Source organism: Schistocerca americana, chromosome 3 (genome assembly GCF_021461395.2).
Source record: "Schistocerca americana isolate TAMUIC-IGC-003095 chromosome 3, iqSchAmer2.1, whole genome shotgun sequence".
Classification (NCBI taxonomy): domain Eukaryota; kingdom Metazoa; phylum Arthropoda; class Insecta; order Orthoptera; family Acrididae; genus Schistocerca; species Schistocerca americana.
Window position 1 is genome coordinate 707,010,177 of NC_060121.1, and position 18,466 is coordinate 707,028,642.

The window sequence follows — 18,466 nt, forward strand, 5'->3', positions numbered from 1 at the left end:
CCCTCTCAATGCACCTCACGATATTAGGCACTCTCACCATCACTGAATCAATTATTTCATTAAGATACTTCTTAGACAGGTGCACTTCAATACACGATGAACTTCCCACCCAGAACCACTGATTATTTGTTAAATCTTTCTTGATCGCTCATGGAAAGGTGTACACGGAATAGAGTAAGCAAGTTCTGGCAAGCACACAGGCAGCCACTGGGACAGGAGCAGTACTGGCACAATGTTTACACCACAATTTTTTTTTTAATAACCAAGTTTAATGACAGTAGAAGTGACACATGCTTCATTATGAACGGTATAACCCCCCCCCTCCAATGAGTTACAGGTAGCAACTGCAACAGTAGACGCATTTCAGAACATATGAAAAGGTAGGGCAATATACATTCACTATGTAATGATTTTTAGAATGCTAGACAAAGTAGTTTTTTTTATGGTCTACATGGTTAGTGGGCAGGCCACATAACACCAGCATCCCAAGTTTTCCAACTTCAGTCACATCAGTACAAACAAGTCCAGCAATCAAGGGAACCAACTAGATATACAGCTGTGGTAAAGTTGTAACACACAATCAACAGCAATTATTTCAAACCAAAATATATATGAACAAACCTTCTGTTAGTGATGTGTGACGATTCAGAGGTCTGCACACACTAAAACTCAGTGCATCAGTAACCTGGTTGTGGTGTTGCCCAAGGCTATAGAGGTCAGCAGCCAATCCTGCTAAAGAATCACGCTCTCCAAGTGGGTCTTTTCCAAGTGATAAGATGCGTGGGTGAAGATGACCTTCTGGTGTCAAATCCAACAACTGCAGTCCACCAAGAGATCCATGAATAACAACATCATTCCCTGTAAAATGAACAAATAAACAATGTGCTAAGAGGCTAATGAAAGTAGTTTAATAACACATCCATCACAGTGTCAAACAAAAGTGGAAGAATCTCCAACATATCAGCTAGAAAAAGACAATTGTGAACAAAAGATGACAAACTTTGGCTTTTGAAGTAGTTCTTCCATGTAGCAAAATAAAGGAAAGAGTTCAAGGAAGCAAGACTACTCTGATGTAAAGTTCCTTAGGACTATGGATTAAGACAAATAGAGAAAGACTGACAGAGTGGGAAGTCAATGCATGAGAGCTGACAACTTGAAAAGTTGAAAGTGCAGGGAGTGTAAGGTGAACTAGAAGTGGAGCACATGTAACAAAAGTTGACAGCAGAAAAGAAAATGGAAAGAATATAGTAACTACAAAAAGATGTGACACAAGGGTCGTTATTTTTGAGATGGAATATTTGGGCAGTTCGTCCCTAGGTATCAAAATCAAATACACAGCTCTTACTATACAAAAACCATACACCTGCACAGTCTACCTTCAGATAGTACACAAAACTATCAGTTTCTGGATTTTACATACTTCTGCTTTTACTGAGCAATGTGTGTGATCCACTGCTCAAAAATTTCATTCATACATGAAATACTAGATTTTCTGAGTTGCCAGAAATACAAAGATCATCTCAATGCAAAGAATAACAGAAATCAGATACTGAGCATAAAGAGCAATAAAAAGGCAAATTAAACAATGAAAAATCAGGGACTGAATAAAACAATATGAAATTAATAGATTGCTACTCACCACATAAAGGAGGTGTGAGTGGTAAAGAAAAACATTTAAAAGTGGCCACTATCAAACAAAGTTCTTCGTGACATGGAGACACACACACACACACACACACACACACACACACACACACACGACCACTGCTGCCCTCAGGTGCTAAGCTCTGACCTTATAATATCAGCAGTCTTTTTTCAATGTGCCTGCTTGCCACTCAAACCGCCTCTACATAATAAGCAGCACGCTAGTCATTTCATGTTGTAAAAAATGCAAATTAATTTACTCAAAGCATTTATTTGCAAATCGAGATTTAAAACCTGTATTCCCAATACACACACTTAAAAACCTTAAAGGACATTTTAATAATTCTTTACTGTCATTTCAATTACATTATTGGACAAAAAATGAAATAAATATTAGTACTTACCGACTGTAGCCAGTATTTTTGCCTGTGACATTGTAGCAGTGGCAATTTTACGACCTACAATAGTTCCATCCCTTACAACAGCACGTAAGAGCAGCACATTCAACCTATGGAAGTCAAAGGTCACCTCTGTTCGTGTTGGTTCCCAGTTTGGTCCTTCACTTTCCTCTATGGGTTCAGGAGAAGGAGCTGGAATTCCAGTTCGAGTTCTTCCACTCCCTCCATTAAATTGCGGAAATATAGTTTGCATGAAGCCCAGAAGTTCAACTATCGTCTCTTGGTTAGCTGCAAGACAAAATTTTATACTGACAAAAAATAGTACAGGGATGCATTATTATTACTATTATTATGCAGCATATTTAAAAGCATAAACACTGTGATCTTCATTCCGTGTATAAAATATTGCCTGCAGAAAACTTCAGAATACATTCTGGAAACAATCCCTTAGGATATGGCTACGCCTCATCTCCACAATATCCCTTCTTCCATGAAAGCTTGTCAGGCTAGGTATGCAGGAGCACTTCTGCGAAATTTGGAAGATAGGAGATGACATACTAGTGGACTGTGCGTGTGGGACGTGAGTCATACTTCGATAGCTTTGTTGGTACAGCACTTGCCTGGGAAAAGTAAAGATCCAAGGTTCAAGTCTTGGTCCAGAGTTTTAATCAGCCAAGTAGTTCAGAATGTTGTTGCCTACATGGTAGTTATTGAATGTCTACATAATCCTACTTGAAATAAAGAACAGAAAATTAAACTGTTTCACACAAGTGCAGTCTGTTCATTTTTTCTTAATATCACATGTCAGACACACAATTCAACCAAAACTACCTGTCAAATGAAAGTACACTCTTAAATGTAAATAAATAAAACTATAGTCTTTAGCAAAGTAAACTTTTCTATGAATAGTTTGAACCATTCCTCTCCAACCTGAAAACAAGCTTCCATTCTATACTTGAAAAAAGAGACAGCATTGGTCGTATATTTTTTACTATTGCAAAATCGATTTTCTGTCACTGAGTGACCATCTTCAGTGCTATATTGTATAACTTAAATTGGGATGCACTGTTGTCACTAAGCTTACAGCAAAGCTTGCCGTAAGCTATATTGTATAACTTAAATTGGGATGCACTGTTGTCACTAAGCTTACAGCAAAGCTTGCCGTAAGCTTAGTGACAACAGTGCATCCCAATTTAAGTTATACAATATAGCACTGAAGATGGTCACTCAGTGACAGAAAATCGATTTTGCAATAGTAAAAAATATACGACCAATGCTGTCTCTTTTTTCAAGTATACCTGTTATCTGGTCGTAGTGCACAAGACAACATGGAGTCGCCAATCAATAAGCTTCCATTCTCCTCAAGAAAGATGCATATGCACATGCTAGATTACCTCCAAACCTTCACAGACTAATGAAGATGTATGTTATACCTTTTGTTGCAGTTTAGTAGCCTCTGCTATTTGTCTCAAACTACACTTCTCAAGTGGCCTTGCAAAAAGTAATCCAACAAATTTAGATCTGGAGACTGTGAAGGCTATAATGTTTCTTCCTCTTGGACTTCTTTCCATGAGCATGTTCAATCACTTTCAAAAATTGCTGCTAATTTGTAGATCAGTATATAATTGTGATCTAAATTTTGATCTATTTTTATTGCTGGTATGTAAAGAATGCAGACTTTTTTTTAAATTAATATGAATATTTTTTTCATAAAATCTATAGATTGCTCAATAGCCGGCCGAAGTGGCCGTGCGGTTCTAGGCGCTTCAGTCTGGAACCGCGCAACCGCTCCAGTCGCAGGTTCGAATCCTGCCTCGGGCATGGATGTGTGTGATGTCCTTAGGTTAATTAGGTTTAAGTAGTTCTAAGTTCTAGGGGACTGATGACCTCAGAAGTTAAGTCCCATAGTGCTCAGAGTCATTTTTTTTCATTGCTCAATGGAGCTAACTGAACTTTTTCCAGCACCTCTCAAGGAGACCAAAAACAATTAACAAACCCTACATGGTAACAGCAAAGTTATACACAGTGTTTCAGCAAAGCAGTTACATACTTTCAAGAGAGATACAGTGTACCTAGATGATGGCAAATCACACTGCAATGCATGGTCAGAAACACTTTCCTGGTGTGGTTGTGATGATGCAAAACACAAAAAAGGAATGACACGAACCGGGTGAAAAAACACGTTTATTACGGTTAGTACAGCAAACTTGCTGGCTAGCTTTGGCTGGTGTATGGGATAGATGGTGCTATGTACCGCAATGTCAGATGATGCAGCATGTGCATGGTCCTTGTAGTCATGCTCACTTAAAAGTTCATTTCACCTACTGATAGAGGGGAAGTAGTACGGCACACTAAACGAATGCCAAGCTCATCAACATGCATTTGGAATATGGGACCACTAATTCCTGTGGATGAGATACACAAGAGCTGTAGTCCAAACATTACCCCAAATGGAAACTTCCCCTGCCACACCTTCTTTGCACACTTGCACAGGAGATGGTCTGCAAAGAGATCCTCCAGCAAGGAGAGAGAACAATGTGAGCGAATATTAACATGGTAGCCAATGAGGAGATACGACAGTCATGTCAGGATTTTCCACAGCAGCATCTAGTGGGTCCTCCATGATAGCCCCATGCACCAGTATTGCACCCAGTGCATGCAGTTACTGGAGAAAGATGGTCTTACTCCACAAGTGGCATCTGTACAGTGGTATTTGCAGTTCTGTACAACAGTTCCTCATTTCCCTGCCACAGTGGCATTACGCAGAAATGTGATGAAACTTGCTGCCGATTTGACATCATTAACAGTGGTGCATTTACATATAGGCCCACTAGGCACATACCTTGGGGTGGCATCTTAAAGGGGGTGGCCTTTTTTGCTTTGTACTCATTTTAACCTTTTACATTTTAAAACAACTACACTTACAAACAACAGAAATTTTTAATATTGTTAAATAACTTGGTAGTTTAAATAAGCCTTAAGAACAAAATTCGACAATACAAGCTTGGAAATATACATAGTTTACTTGCTGACTGAATGGAAATATAACACTGGGCTTCTATCTGGTATCATCTTCATGATTGTTCAAAATATTTTGAAGTAAGCAGTCAGGATGGCAATCTACAATACAATGTTTGAAACGTTATTATTCCGAGAATGTTGTCGGCTTCTACTTAACCCTACCATATTTTACCTATGATAATACGGGGACCCCTGAAAAGCTGTGATAAACTAACCAGCAGTTTCTTAAATACTGTAACATGTGTGGGCCTCAGTATGTAAAACCCTACTCACTAAAATTTCTTGTAGAAATTACAGGGAAGTATCAAGTCAACCCTCCATTACTGTAATTAATGTGAAAGCTCTGTGTTCTTCAATATCTGAGCTTTGACTTAATGACACTCATTTAACAAAACATGTTGATACTGGGAATGTTTTACATTTTTAAACACATGTTTATATGAAAAGAACAGGCAGAATATCTAATAATGTGTGAAATACACTTCCAACAGTTTAAATTTTTTTAATTTATTTATTTAGTTACTTTTTTTGGCAAAACAAGAAGAAGCAACAAACTTCCGTTTGTCTCATTTATTGTGCTGCAGCCTGCAAAAATCAAAGTTTCCACTTGGTGCAATCGAACAGTACGTGGCATTGCAAATTTTACATTAAACTTCTTAACCCAGCTTTTTTTCTTCAAGGAAAGGTTTTTTTTTTTATTTTATGTTGGAACAAAAGGTGCATTTGCATTTGTGTATCGACATAATAGCAGTGCTCACACAAATGACAACACACCACATCAACTGCCAACAAGAATACTTAAAAATTGTAAGTTATTCTGTCCCAGCGATACTATTGGGTCACAAACAAAACAAGTAGAGATACGCTCTTCAACTGATGAATATTTAAATATTTATGTATTCATCTGTTTGTCTCTATATGTGGTTGCGAGTGAACATATGACGAGTTCCACCGAAAATGTGTATTCCAATTGTACATTAAAAAGGGGTTACAGAAAATTATCGAGATAGCAAAGTTTACATTCATAATGACCATAGCCGTCTCATCTCTCCGCGATGTCTCGACAACCCTGCGTCAAGAGAATTGAAGCACACAAGAACAATTTGAATGAGCAGAAGAAGAGGGATGATCCAGAACCAGTATTGTCATACCAAGCTCTATGCACGATGGCAATAACAAGAAAAAGAAATACGTAAATTTAAATTCAGAATATATGTATTGAATATTAAGGATTTGGTGATATTAATGCCAGTTAAAGTTCACTCAGGATATGTGTACCTTGCAATTTCTTTCAATTATTCTTTCAAAACTTCCCTTTTAATTATTTGAGCAATTTTTGATCAGTTTCCACTATATATTATATCTTATTCCCCCCACTAATATTCAATGGCGACAGTTCAAAGGACAGCACTGAGTGGAATATGAACACACCTTTCAACTGTTGAGATAAAAAAATTTTGAGATAAATAATCCATTTTACCCTTAAAAGAAACTAATGAGGTCTTTGTTGCATCTATTACATGTCCATGAGATTTGGACTAATGAAAACTTTAGGGAGCAACTTAAATTCTGCCTACAAACAAGACGCGCCAGTAATGCGGATTTCAGTGGTTAAGGTAGGAAGCTGCTTTGCTGTATGCTTATATGGCCACGCTTGGCACTGTCTCTCTCGCAGTAAATAATCTCTTTTCCTTCCAATTAATGTCCTTTACAGAAAGTGCATTTCTATAGGAAAGATGAAAATTTGCGTAAAGTCAAGATTGGAGTACAAAATAATTCATTCAAATTCTGTAAGACTGTAACAGAGAACAATCAGATTCATTAATGAATACGTATATAAATCTGTTTTATTTGAAAAGTACCGATACAAACAAAATTTCATGCTTAAAATCTTTTTTTCTTTTCATAATTTTGTTAAACATTGTTCACAATGGAGTCAAAGGAAATGGCTATTGTTGAAAACTCATTACAAAGTGCAATACGTCAAGATGTCGGAAATCCGAGCTTGGCAACAGTTGAAAGTAACGCGCCTACTCATGAACTGTTCGATGGCTACCAAGACAACCAGGTTGGCATCCCACTATTAAGAATTGATGACACTGGATGTAACTAATCATTATGACACTCGATGAGACAATTTCTCAGTTCTCACCGGGAAGCGTTTTTCCAAACAGTGAAAATGAAGCACGAACGCAAGAGCAGGAAATGGTTCAAAAAAGCAATTTAAATACTAGTGACACCCACAATTTGGCACAACTCATGCAACAACAACACAACAGCTTACAAAACAACAGGAATTTCGGGAAAATATAGGACAAGAGTTTGCACAGCAAAATCAGGGCATTTAACCATTTCAAGAGTAGTATTAGTCAACAGTTCAGTGAGGTGAGCACAACTATACACACTGAATTATCTGCCAAATTATCTGGTATGTTTACAGAGCTTGGTAAAGAACTAAAACAAGAAATAATTACCTGTGTGTCTCATAATATAAATACACTAACAAAAAAAGTAACATCCATACATTATAAACAGGAACAATTTGCAGACGAGTTACAAAAACTTATTGAAGCATATTCTCAAATTTAGGAAACGGAATCCCAAGTGGATGCGTCAGCAAAAAAGTGACAGCTGCAGTCAGCAGGCTGCAAGACGTATGCAAAAACCTACCTACAGAAATACACAAGTTGGGTCTAAGAGTAGACCAGTTAAGTTTAGAGTCGGAATTTGCCAAAAAGCAGAGGGATAAGTTATGTGCAGATGTAAAGGAAATAACTGAAAAAGCTGAAGCTGAGATGCTAGATAAGGGTAGCACCCTTGCTGAAATGTGGTTTCAGAATGCAAAATTTATGTAGATACTGTAGAAGAAGTGCTAAAAGAGAGATAAAGTCAACTTCTAGCTAAAATAGACTCGGGTTTAAAGGAAGGTGAGGAAGGGTTACGAGACAGTGTTGCTAAAACTACTGACATTCCAAAACAACATGTGACAGAAAACAAACCTATGCTTTTAGAAAAATTAGATACCTTCACAGGTTACCCACAATATGGGGTTAACCTGTTGAAGGAAAATAATGAAGGTTGCACAATGCAACAACACTTGCCGACAGTTCCACCTATCGAGCAAGCACAGTTGCCATGCACTAAGCCACGAGCGAACATAAACATACCTGTCACTGACAGCGTGGTGTGTTTGTCAACATTACTTGCAGATGAGGGATTACTTACGCATCAACAATTCCCAATATTTACTTCTGAAGGGAAAAGAAGACACCCTGTGTTCTTTATCAGAGCATTTCGAAATGTTTTACCTCGTACCTGGATGGAAGCCCAGAAAATTAGATTTGTTGTTGGTGGATACACACATGGTGACATTCTGCTATGGGCTATGGACATGACCACTATTATGAACAGTTTAAGAGAGCATTTCTGGATAAGTGTTGGTCTGAGGCCATACAAGAGAGGCTCAGGCATGAAGTATTCAACCCAGCTCTGTTCAATAGCATGTATGAAAGCTAAGGAGCTATTTGGAAAAATATTTGAATAAAAGCAGATACTGTACAAACCTGGTATTTCAAGTAGACGTGCTGAAAGCTTTAAAGAGCCATAAAAACTCATTACCATCCCGGAACACGATACCGAATACTTTCTATCTCTACTGGACTCAATAGAGTTAATAAATGAAGAGAGACCAGTACAACCAAAGCCTGTTAATATGCCAACAGCAACACAGAGATTTACGGACCAACAAGTAAACAACGGATTCATAGTATAACACAAATGGCAACCTTACCCCACACAGACCTATGGTAATGATAACGGTAATCACAGCGGCAATGGAAAAAGCCATAAATACAAAGGTGGATATAAAAGAAATGGACAAAAATATAATAAAAATAATTTCAATGGGCGAGTAGCATATGGCCAGCCTGTAAAATATGGCAGACACAAACTGCCGGCAATAATTAGCCAATCGCTTGGCAAACACAAAACAATAACAGACAACCAAATAACCCACAGACATCGAAATTCGGCCAGCACATACGTGCTGAATAACAAGAGGCAAAGAGAATTTCAGTGGAGAGCCTCCCAGGAAACCAACTGGTGTAACCAAACACCAATGGTCAACATAGTGGAAGTTACGCCTAACCTAGAGATTGATGCCACCGCTATACCGGAAAACTTGAATCGGTCACGGGGACCCCCGTTCTGTGACCTTGGAGGGGAGTGGGGGCACAAGCTCGATCGAGACTTGCTTTATCAAATACAATCAGGGTAATGAGGTGAGAGATGGCTCAGAATCAAGGTAATGAGGGTACACAGAAAAACTTGACAGAGAGCAAGGTACAAGCTGCTATTGAAAGCCAAAATATTTGACCTTGATGTACCCACTGTGCTTGACACAGGTGCTACAACTAATTTGATGTCACAGGGATTCTTTCAAGAACTGAAGAAATGTGGATGTGTATCCACACTGCCACTGCAAAATTGCAAGGTACAAACTGCCACTGGTCAGAAATCGAAGTGAGTCAAGATACAAGTCTTAATTCCCATACAATTAGGACAGTTTTCTGTAAGATGCAATTTTTTGATAGTAGAAAATTAATAGTTGATTGTTTAATTGGTATGGATACATTTAGGACATACGAAGTACAAATTGATATAGCAAAAGACCAATGTCATTTCACTGTAAATAACCAATTATTTGTAATAGACCTGATCAGGGGAAGTACTAATAGATGTAAAACAGAAGTTACTCACAACCTTGCAGTTCAATTGATAAATCCCATAGTTATGTTTGTCAACACGTCAACACAATAAGCACAAAGGTTAGGTAAATCAAAGTACTTGTCTAAAGAACAGCAAGCAGAGCTTACGGAATTGCTACTTGCTTATATACACGTATTTGAAAAAAAAAAAAAACTGGTATTATTAAGGATTTCATGCACAAAATGGAAGTGTATCCTCACGAAACTTTTTGTTCTACCTCATACCCTATACCATGGACAAAGAGAGAAGCAGAAAAGAGATTAACAGGATGCTTGAATGGAACATAATACAACCATCATTTTCCCCTTATTGTAATCCTATCTTGGCTGTGAGTAAGCCGGATGGCAAGGTGCACTTGGTTCTTGACACATGTAACATTAATAATATTACTGTACCAGTTCGAACACGTCCAGACAGTTTAGAGGAACATCTTATGAAATTCCATAATGCTAAATTTCTTACTGTAATCAACCTCCGATCTTGATATTGGCAAATAAAATTACACTAAGAAAGTCGGAAGTATACTGTCTTCGTATCCAGGGGCAGAAGCTTTGAATTTCAAGTATTACCGTTTGGATTGAATGTAAGTGCAGGTGTATTTATCTCCGCACTTGACAGAGTGCTAGGGCCCGAACTTTTGAGTAAGGTAACAGTATACGTGGACGACCTTTTAGTCGCTACACCCACTTGAGTAGAACATTTAAGACTAATTGAACAAGTATTGAGGCATTTTTCCAAATATGGAGTAACAGCAAATCTCAATAAATCTAATTCCGGACACACAAAGGTAAAATTTTTAGGACATATAATCTCTCCGGAAGGCATACTGTCAGATCCCAAAAAAACTTGACACCATTAGGAACTGTCCTGTTCTTCAAAACAAGAGACAATTAAAGGCATACTAAGGCCTAGTGTCATTTTTCAGGAAATTCATCCCTAACCAACTTATGAATAGTGATGCTCTACTCAATCTTCTCCAGAAAAACAGACCATGGGTATGGGACAAGCAATGTCAAACAGATTTCGAAAACATCAAGCGAGCCTTATTAAATGCTAATATTTTATCTTAACCAGACATGAAGAAAGATTTTTGTTTATGCACCTAAGTGTCTTCTCACAGTCTGGGTACATGCCTTTTTCAAACTGTAGAAGAAGAAGGAAATCTCATTCCTGAAGTAATCAGCTTCGCCAGTCACACCTTATCTGAAGCTAAACGTTCATATTCAGTCACAAGGTTAGAGTGCTTGGCTGTAATTGGGTCCCTTAAAAAATTTGAATATTTCCTTTGGAGTAAACACACAAAAGTGTACTATGACCATCAGTCCCTATCGTTTTTGTTAACTTGTAAATTGCTACACCAATGGTTAGCCAGGTGGTGTATGTATCTTCAAGAATTTGATTTTGAAATGCTATATACAGGGTGGTCCATTGATCGTGACTGGGCCAAATATCTCAGGAAATAAGCGTCAAATGAAAAAACTACAAAGAACGAAACTTGTCTAGCTTGAAGGGGGAAACCAGATGGCGCTATGGTTGGCCCGCTAGATGGTGCTGCCATAGATCAAACGGATATCAACTGCACTTTTTTAAAAATAGGAAGCCCCATTTTTTATTACCTATTCGTGTAGTACGTAAAGAAATATGAATGTTTTAGTTGGACCACTTTTTTCGCTTTGTGATAGATGGCGCTGTAATAGTCACAAACATATGGCTCACAATTTTAGATGAACAGTTGGTAACAGGTAGGTTTTTTTAAATTAAAATACAGAACATAGGTATGTTTGAACATTTTATTTCAGTTGTTCCAATGTGATACATGTACCTTTGTGAACTTATCATTTCTGAGGACGCATGCTGTTACAGCGTGATTACCTGTAATTACCACATTAATGCAATAAATGCTCAAAATGATGTCCATCAACCTCAATGCATTTGGCAATACATGTAACGACATTCCTCTCAACAGCAAGTAGTTCGCCTTTCGTATTGTTCGCAGATGCATTGACAATGCGCTGACACATGTTGTCAGGCGTTGTCGGTGGATCACGATAGCAAATATCCTTCAACCTTCCCAACAGAAAGAAATCCGGGGACGTCAGATCTGGTGAACGTGCGGGCCATGATATGGTGCTTTGACGACCAATCCACCTGTCATGAAATATGCTATTCAATACCGCTTCATCCGCACGCGAGCTATGTGCCGGACATCCATCATGTTGGAAGTACATCGCCATTCTGTCATGCAGTGAAACATGTTGTAATAACATCGGTAGAACATTACGTAGGAAATCAGCATACATTGCACCATTTAGATTGCCATTGATAAAATGGGGGCCAATTATCCTTCCTCCCATAATGCCGCACCACACATTAACCCTCCAGTCACTGATGTTCCACTTGTCGCAGCCATCGTGGATTTTCCGTTGCCCAATAGTGCATACTATGCCGGTTTACGTTACCGCTGTTGGTGAATGATGCTTCTTCGCTAAATAGAACACGTGCAAAAAATCTGTCACTGTCCCGTAATTTCTCTTGTGCTACTGGCAAAACTGTACACAATGTTCAAAGTCGTCACCATGCAATTCATGGTGCTTAGAAATATGGTACGAGTGCCATCGATGTTGATGTAGCATTTTCAACACACACGTTTTTGAGATTCCCGATTCTCGCATAATTTGTCTGCTACTGATGTGCGAATTAGCCGCGACAGCAGCTAAAACACCTACTTGGGCATCATCATTTGTTGCAGGTCGTGGTTGACATTTCACATGTGGCTGAACACTTCCTGTTTCCTTAAATAACATAACTATCTAGCAAACGGTTCGGACACTTGGATGATGTCGTCCAGGATACCGAGCAGCATACATAGCACACGCCCGTTGGGCATTTCGATCACAATAGCCATACATCAACACGATATCGACCTTTTCCGCAATTGGTAAACAGTCCATTTTAACACGGGTAATGTATCATGAAGCAAATACCGCCTGCACTGGCGGAATGTTACGTGATACCATGTACTTACACGTTTGTGACTATTAGAGCGCCATCTATCACAAAGCGAATAAAACGGTCCAACTAAAACATTCATATTTTTTTACGTACTACACAAATACGTAATAAAAAATGGGGGTTCCTATTTTAAAAAACGCAGCTGATATCCATTTGACCTATGGCAGCGCCATCTAGCGAGCCAACCATAGCACCTTCTGGTTTCCTCCGTCAAGCTAGACGAGTTTCATTCTTTGTAGATTTTTTGTTTGATGCTTATTTCGTGAGATATTTGGCCCGGTCACTATCAATGGACCACCCTGTATACAAAAGGAAATCAAAACATAATAGCTGACCTCTACCCAAGATACCGATACCAGAATTATCACTGGATGATAAAATATGACAAGCAGTACTCAACCTCGAAACCTAGGCTAAATATAGAATGTTTATACATTCAGAATGTTTATATATTGAAGAAGGGCTGTATACCGTCTAAGTTGTATACGTGTTTAATAATATTAGATTTAGGATGCTGGAAAATCACATTCTAGAATTTATGTTGTTAGTTGATACGAAAAAAATTTTTTTCTTATATGTAATATGTGTAAATACGCATATATGAAAGAGGTATTAGTGACCATCAAGCCACTGTACACTTATCTAAGAAGATTTAGTTTAAGTTAGTATTAAGTTTTTTCTTCCAGGGAACACTGAATTGACATGTCCTCAAGTGAAGAAAGATAAATGCTTGTAGAGTGTTAAGTACCACATAAACATAAGAAATGACCACACCGCAAGTAAATATAGTTGTAAGTTTATGATATGTATGAATGTGACAGTGTGAAAATATGTGTACAGGAATAAAGTTGCAGTACACGATGCTGAAGTAAGGTGGAGCACTACCAAACTATCAAGGGGTCTAAGCCTAACTAACGTGAGTGTCGACTACTCACGAGAGCGTCAAACACCTGATTTACATTGAAATTTTTATACACGTTTGATACTTATATAAACACTACTTTATGCTCATTTCACATAACATATACTACTGATGACAACTCTGTATACCTCAGCATACGAAACGGTTATCCTTTATACAATGAACATAACAAGTAAATGCTGAGGTGCACTTTAAATACTGAGTAAGTATTCAAAACGATTGGTACCGTCAGGTTTACAAGAGGTCACTGAAAATTGAAATGAAATGTATATCAATTTATGCCATAAAGGAAAAAAGAATATGTTACTGCATGAATGTTATGTAAAGAATGTAAAAACAAAAACAAGAGTAAAAAGTGTACTCATATAATTGAAATTTAACAATGTAACGAAATTATAATTTAACAAATTGCACTAAACAAAATGACAATCAGACTGTAATGTATATAAGCAACAATAAAGGCATATCAGCAAATGAATAGGATAAGTTTATTTTTGTAACTGTATTTTTATTTTTTTTGTCATGTGTATAGTATGTGGAAAGGACACTACAGAAATTTTGTGTAATGCAACGGTATGAAAGACACTCAAAAATAAAGCGCAAAAATGTATGAAACCTGCCTGCAAAGTGTCAAGTGTGCATGTGAGACATGTGGGTGTGCGTGTTATGAGCTAAAAATGACAATACTTTGTGTAACATGAATTTTGTGTGCTTGAAAACGTTGTAGAAGTGGCAAGAAACATGCCTTGTTGGTGGATGTCGGATGTACGACTGGTGTCCCCACTGAATAAGTGTGAACAACAGGGTAAAATACATTCTTCAGGCCGCTGATAATGGAAATCAGTTGTCACCACATCAAAGATTTCACAAGGGATCATGCCGATGGACACAAGCTCCACAAATTTGTGCAGTGAAGACTATGTGGATGCACGACGTGGGCACTCTGACTTGAAAGCGAGCAGGAACATTAGTGGACGTTAAGCTGCACGCGCATGCTTCGCAAGCTAAACAATGGGCAGATACTGACTAACAATAATAGGACTATGTGGTTACAGCAAACACTTTTTTTATGAAGGAAAACTTATGTATGTATGTGTTAAGGGAGCTGACATGCCTATATAAATTGGTAACCATATAGGGTAACTCAAATGGCCAAAAAATAGGGGCTATGCCCATACTGGCCAGAGTTATCAACCCATAAAAAGAGAAATAAGCTCAGACACTGTGCACCTCCGTATGACGTCAGTGCACAATGGGGAGCAATTGTGAAGAATCATATTATTATTATTTCTTTCTTTTCTCAGACGTTATGTCTGATCAAAAATGGAAAGTGACGCAGACCTTGATCAAGCGTGACTTTCTTTTAACTGTACAGTATATGTTATATTGCATTTAGGAACTTTCGAGTAATTGAACATGTATCAATAATTACGGATTTCTGTAGTTGTATATATAAGTTTGGATGTAGCTGTATTGCATTGATGTACTGGTGGATATTGTGTGGTATGACTCCTGTAGTTGATAATATAATTTGTATGATGTCAACTTTATCCTGATGCCACATGTCATTGACTTCCTCAGCCAGTTGGACGTATTTTTCAATTTTTTCTCCTGTTTTCTTTGTATATCTGTTGTATTGGGTATCATGAATCCTTCCGTCTCACTGTATATATTGCCTTTTCTTAGGCATGTGTTGGATGCATCTTGATCGATGTGTGGCTGTGTTAGATGATACGGGTGCTTGCCATGTAGTGTTTTCTTTTTCCAATTTAATTCTTCATATCTGTTGATGTTATGTGATCTAAAGGGTTGTAGAACTGGTTATGAAATTGCAGTGGTGTAGCCGATGTATTTATATGAGTGATTGCCTTGTGTATTTTGCTAGTTTCTGCTCGTTCTAGAACGAATTTTCTTAAATTGTCTACCTGTCCATAATGCAGGTTTTTTATATCGATAAATCCCCTTCCTCCATCCTTTCTGCTTAATGTGAATCTTTCTGTTGCTTAATGTATGTGATGTATTCTATATTTGTGGCATTGTGATCGTGTAAGTGTATTGAGTGCTTCTAGGTCTGTGTTACTCCATTTCACTACTCCAAATGAGTAGGTCAATATTGGTATAGCATAAGTATTTATAGCTTTTGTCTTGTTTCTTGCTATCAATTCTGTTTTCAGTATTTTTGTTAGTCTTTGTCTATATTTTTCTTTTAGTTCTTCTTTAATATTTGTATTATCTATTCCTATTTTTTGTCTGTATCCTAGATATTTATAGGTATCTGTTTTTTCCATCGCTTCTATCCAGTCGCTGTGGTCATCCAATATGTAATCTTCTTGTTTAGTGTGTTTTTCCTTGACTATGCTATTTTTCTCACATTTGTCTGTTCCAAAATCCATATTTATATCATTGCTGAATACTTCTGTTATCTTTAGTAATTGGTTGAGTTGTTGATTTGTTGCTGCCAGTAGTTTTAGATCATCCATGTATAGCAAATGTGTGATTTTGTGTGGGTATGTTCCAGTAATATTGTATCCATAATTTGTATTATTTAGCATGTTGGATAGTGGGTTCAGAGCAAGGCAGAACCAGAAAGGACTTAATGAGTCTCCTTGTTATATTACACGCTTAATCTGTATTGGCTGTGATGTGATATTATTTGAATTTGTTTGGATATTAAGTGTGGTTTTCCAGTTTTTCATTACTATGTTTAGGAACTGTATCAATTTAGGATCTACTTTGTATATTTCCAATATTTGTAGTAACCATGAGTGGGGTACACTATCAAAAGCTTTTTGGTAATCAATGTATGCATAGTGTAGCGACCTTTGTTTAGTTTTAGCTTGATATGTCACCTCTGCATCTATTATCAGTTGCTCTTTACATCCTCGTGCTCCTTTGCAACAGCCTTTTTGTTCTTCATTTATAATTTTGTTCTGTGTTGTATGTGTCATTAATTTCTGTGTAATGACTGAAGTTAATATTTTGTATATTGTTGGTAGGCATGTTATGGGGCGATATTTAGCTGGGTTTGCTGTGTCTGCTTGATCTTTAGGTTTCAGATAAGTTATTCCATGTGTAAGTGTATCAGGGAATGTGTATGGGTCTGCAATGTAACTGTTAAATAATTTAGTTAAATGTGAATGTGTTGAGGTGAACTTCTTTAGCCAGAAATTTGCTATTTTATCTTTTCCAGGGGCTTTCCAATTGTGAGTAGAATTAATTGCTTGGGTGACTTCATGTTGCAAAATTATCACTTCAGGCATTTGTGGTATCATCTTGTATGTGTCTGTTTCTGCCTGTATCCACCGTGCATGCCTGTTATGTTGTACCGGGTTTGACCATATGTTGCTCCAGAAGTGTTCCATGTCTGTTATGTTTGGTGGATTGTCTATTTTAATGTGTGTGTTATCTATTGTCTGGTAAAATTTCTTTTGGTTTGTGTTGAATGATTGGTTTTGTTTCCTTCTATTTTCACTTTTTTTTGTATCTTCTAAGTTGTTTGCCCAACGCTTGTAATTTCTGCTTCTTTTCATCTAATTGCTCTATCGCTTCTTGTTGTGAGACTTTACCTAACCTTTTTTTGTTTTTTCTTTCTGACATTTCATTTCTTATAAATTGTGTTAGCTGTCCGATGTCTTTTCTCAGTTTTTCTATTCTGATCTGTAGCCTGTGTTGCCATGCTGGTTTTGTGGGTTTCTTCTGTGTGTTGGTTGGTTCTGATCTCTGCCTAGTGTGTATATTTAGTTTAGTGAGTGCTCCTATATAAACCAGTAGTTGTAACTCTTCCATAGTTGTGTTTTCATTTATTTTGTTGTGTATGGTTGTGTTGATAGTTTTTATTGTTGTTTCGACTTGTGGGTTATTTGGCGGTCTATGCAAGAATGGTCTAATGTCTGTATTTGTGTCTTTGTATTCTGTATTTGTCAGCTGAAATTTTTCTTCTATATCTAACATGTGTGTCACTTCGTGTTCTATTTGTGCTTGTTCTGGTGGCTGTCTTAACATTTCGTTTTCCTCTGATTGTTTAATTGATGCGTGTTGTCCTTTGTTTGTTTGCTCTGGGATGTTTGAGTCCATTACTGTATTGTCTTCTTCTTCTTCTGATTGCACATTATTTTGTTCCAGTATTTGTTGTACCTGTTGTTTGACGTTTTCCAATTCTGACTGGGGTATCCTGTTATTTTTTATTATTACACGGATCTGATCAGCTAGTCGTTGTTCTGTTAAAAATTTTAATTCTGGGTATCTGGTAATAAATGTTGAGTATACTTGTGATCTGTATCCAGTTGTGTTGCTTCCTAGGTTTGTTGCTTGGTAATAACAGAACATGAGGTGTCGATTAACTTCATCTGACCATCTCATCCTCTGTCTTTGTTTTCCTTCTAGGGTGGTTGCAGGAAGCATATCCTGCAAAACACCTCTATTTGGATTTAAATCATTTTCCAGTTGACTAGCAGTGTCGTTACCATTGTGGGCGGGCATAGGGTTCAAGCGTCGTCCTTGACCATGACGGCGCTTGTCCGAGGCTTCTTTAATTCTGTCCTGAACCAACTAATCACACTAAAAGGGGGGTTAGCCCTATTAGTGGTTTGTTCTTTTCATCGCCTTTTACGACTGGCAGAACATACCGGAGGCCTATTCTTTTCCCGGGCCTCCATAATTATTATTATTATTATTATTATTATTATTATTTCCTTCCTCTTGT

General features: G+C 37.6%; 1 protein-coding gene across 1 annotated transcript in view; it reads right to left on the bottom strand.

Annotated features, from left to right (window-relative positions):
• Positions 1-18,466, bottom strand: part of LOC124605329 (vacuolar protein sorting-associated protein 13D) — a 552,708-nt gene that overhangs the window by 393,006 nt on the left and 141,236 nt on the right. Inside the window, exons 17-18 of the mRNA XM_047136935.1 lie at positions 2,049-2,330; positions 622-858 (exon numbers count right to left, since the gene is read on the bottom strand). Of these exons, the coding sequence (XP_046992891.1) occupies positions 622-858; positions 2,049-2,330 (519 nt within the window). The remainder of the gene's footprint in view (positions 1-621; positions 859-2,048; positions 2,331-18,466) is intronic.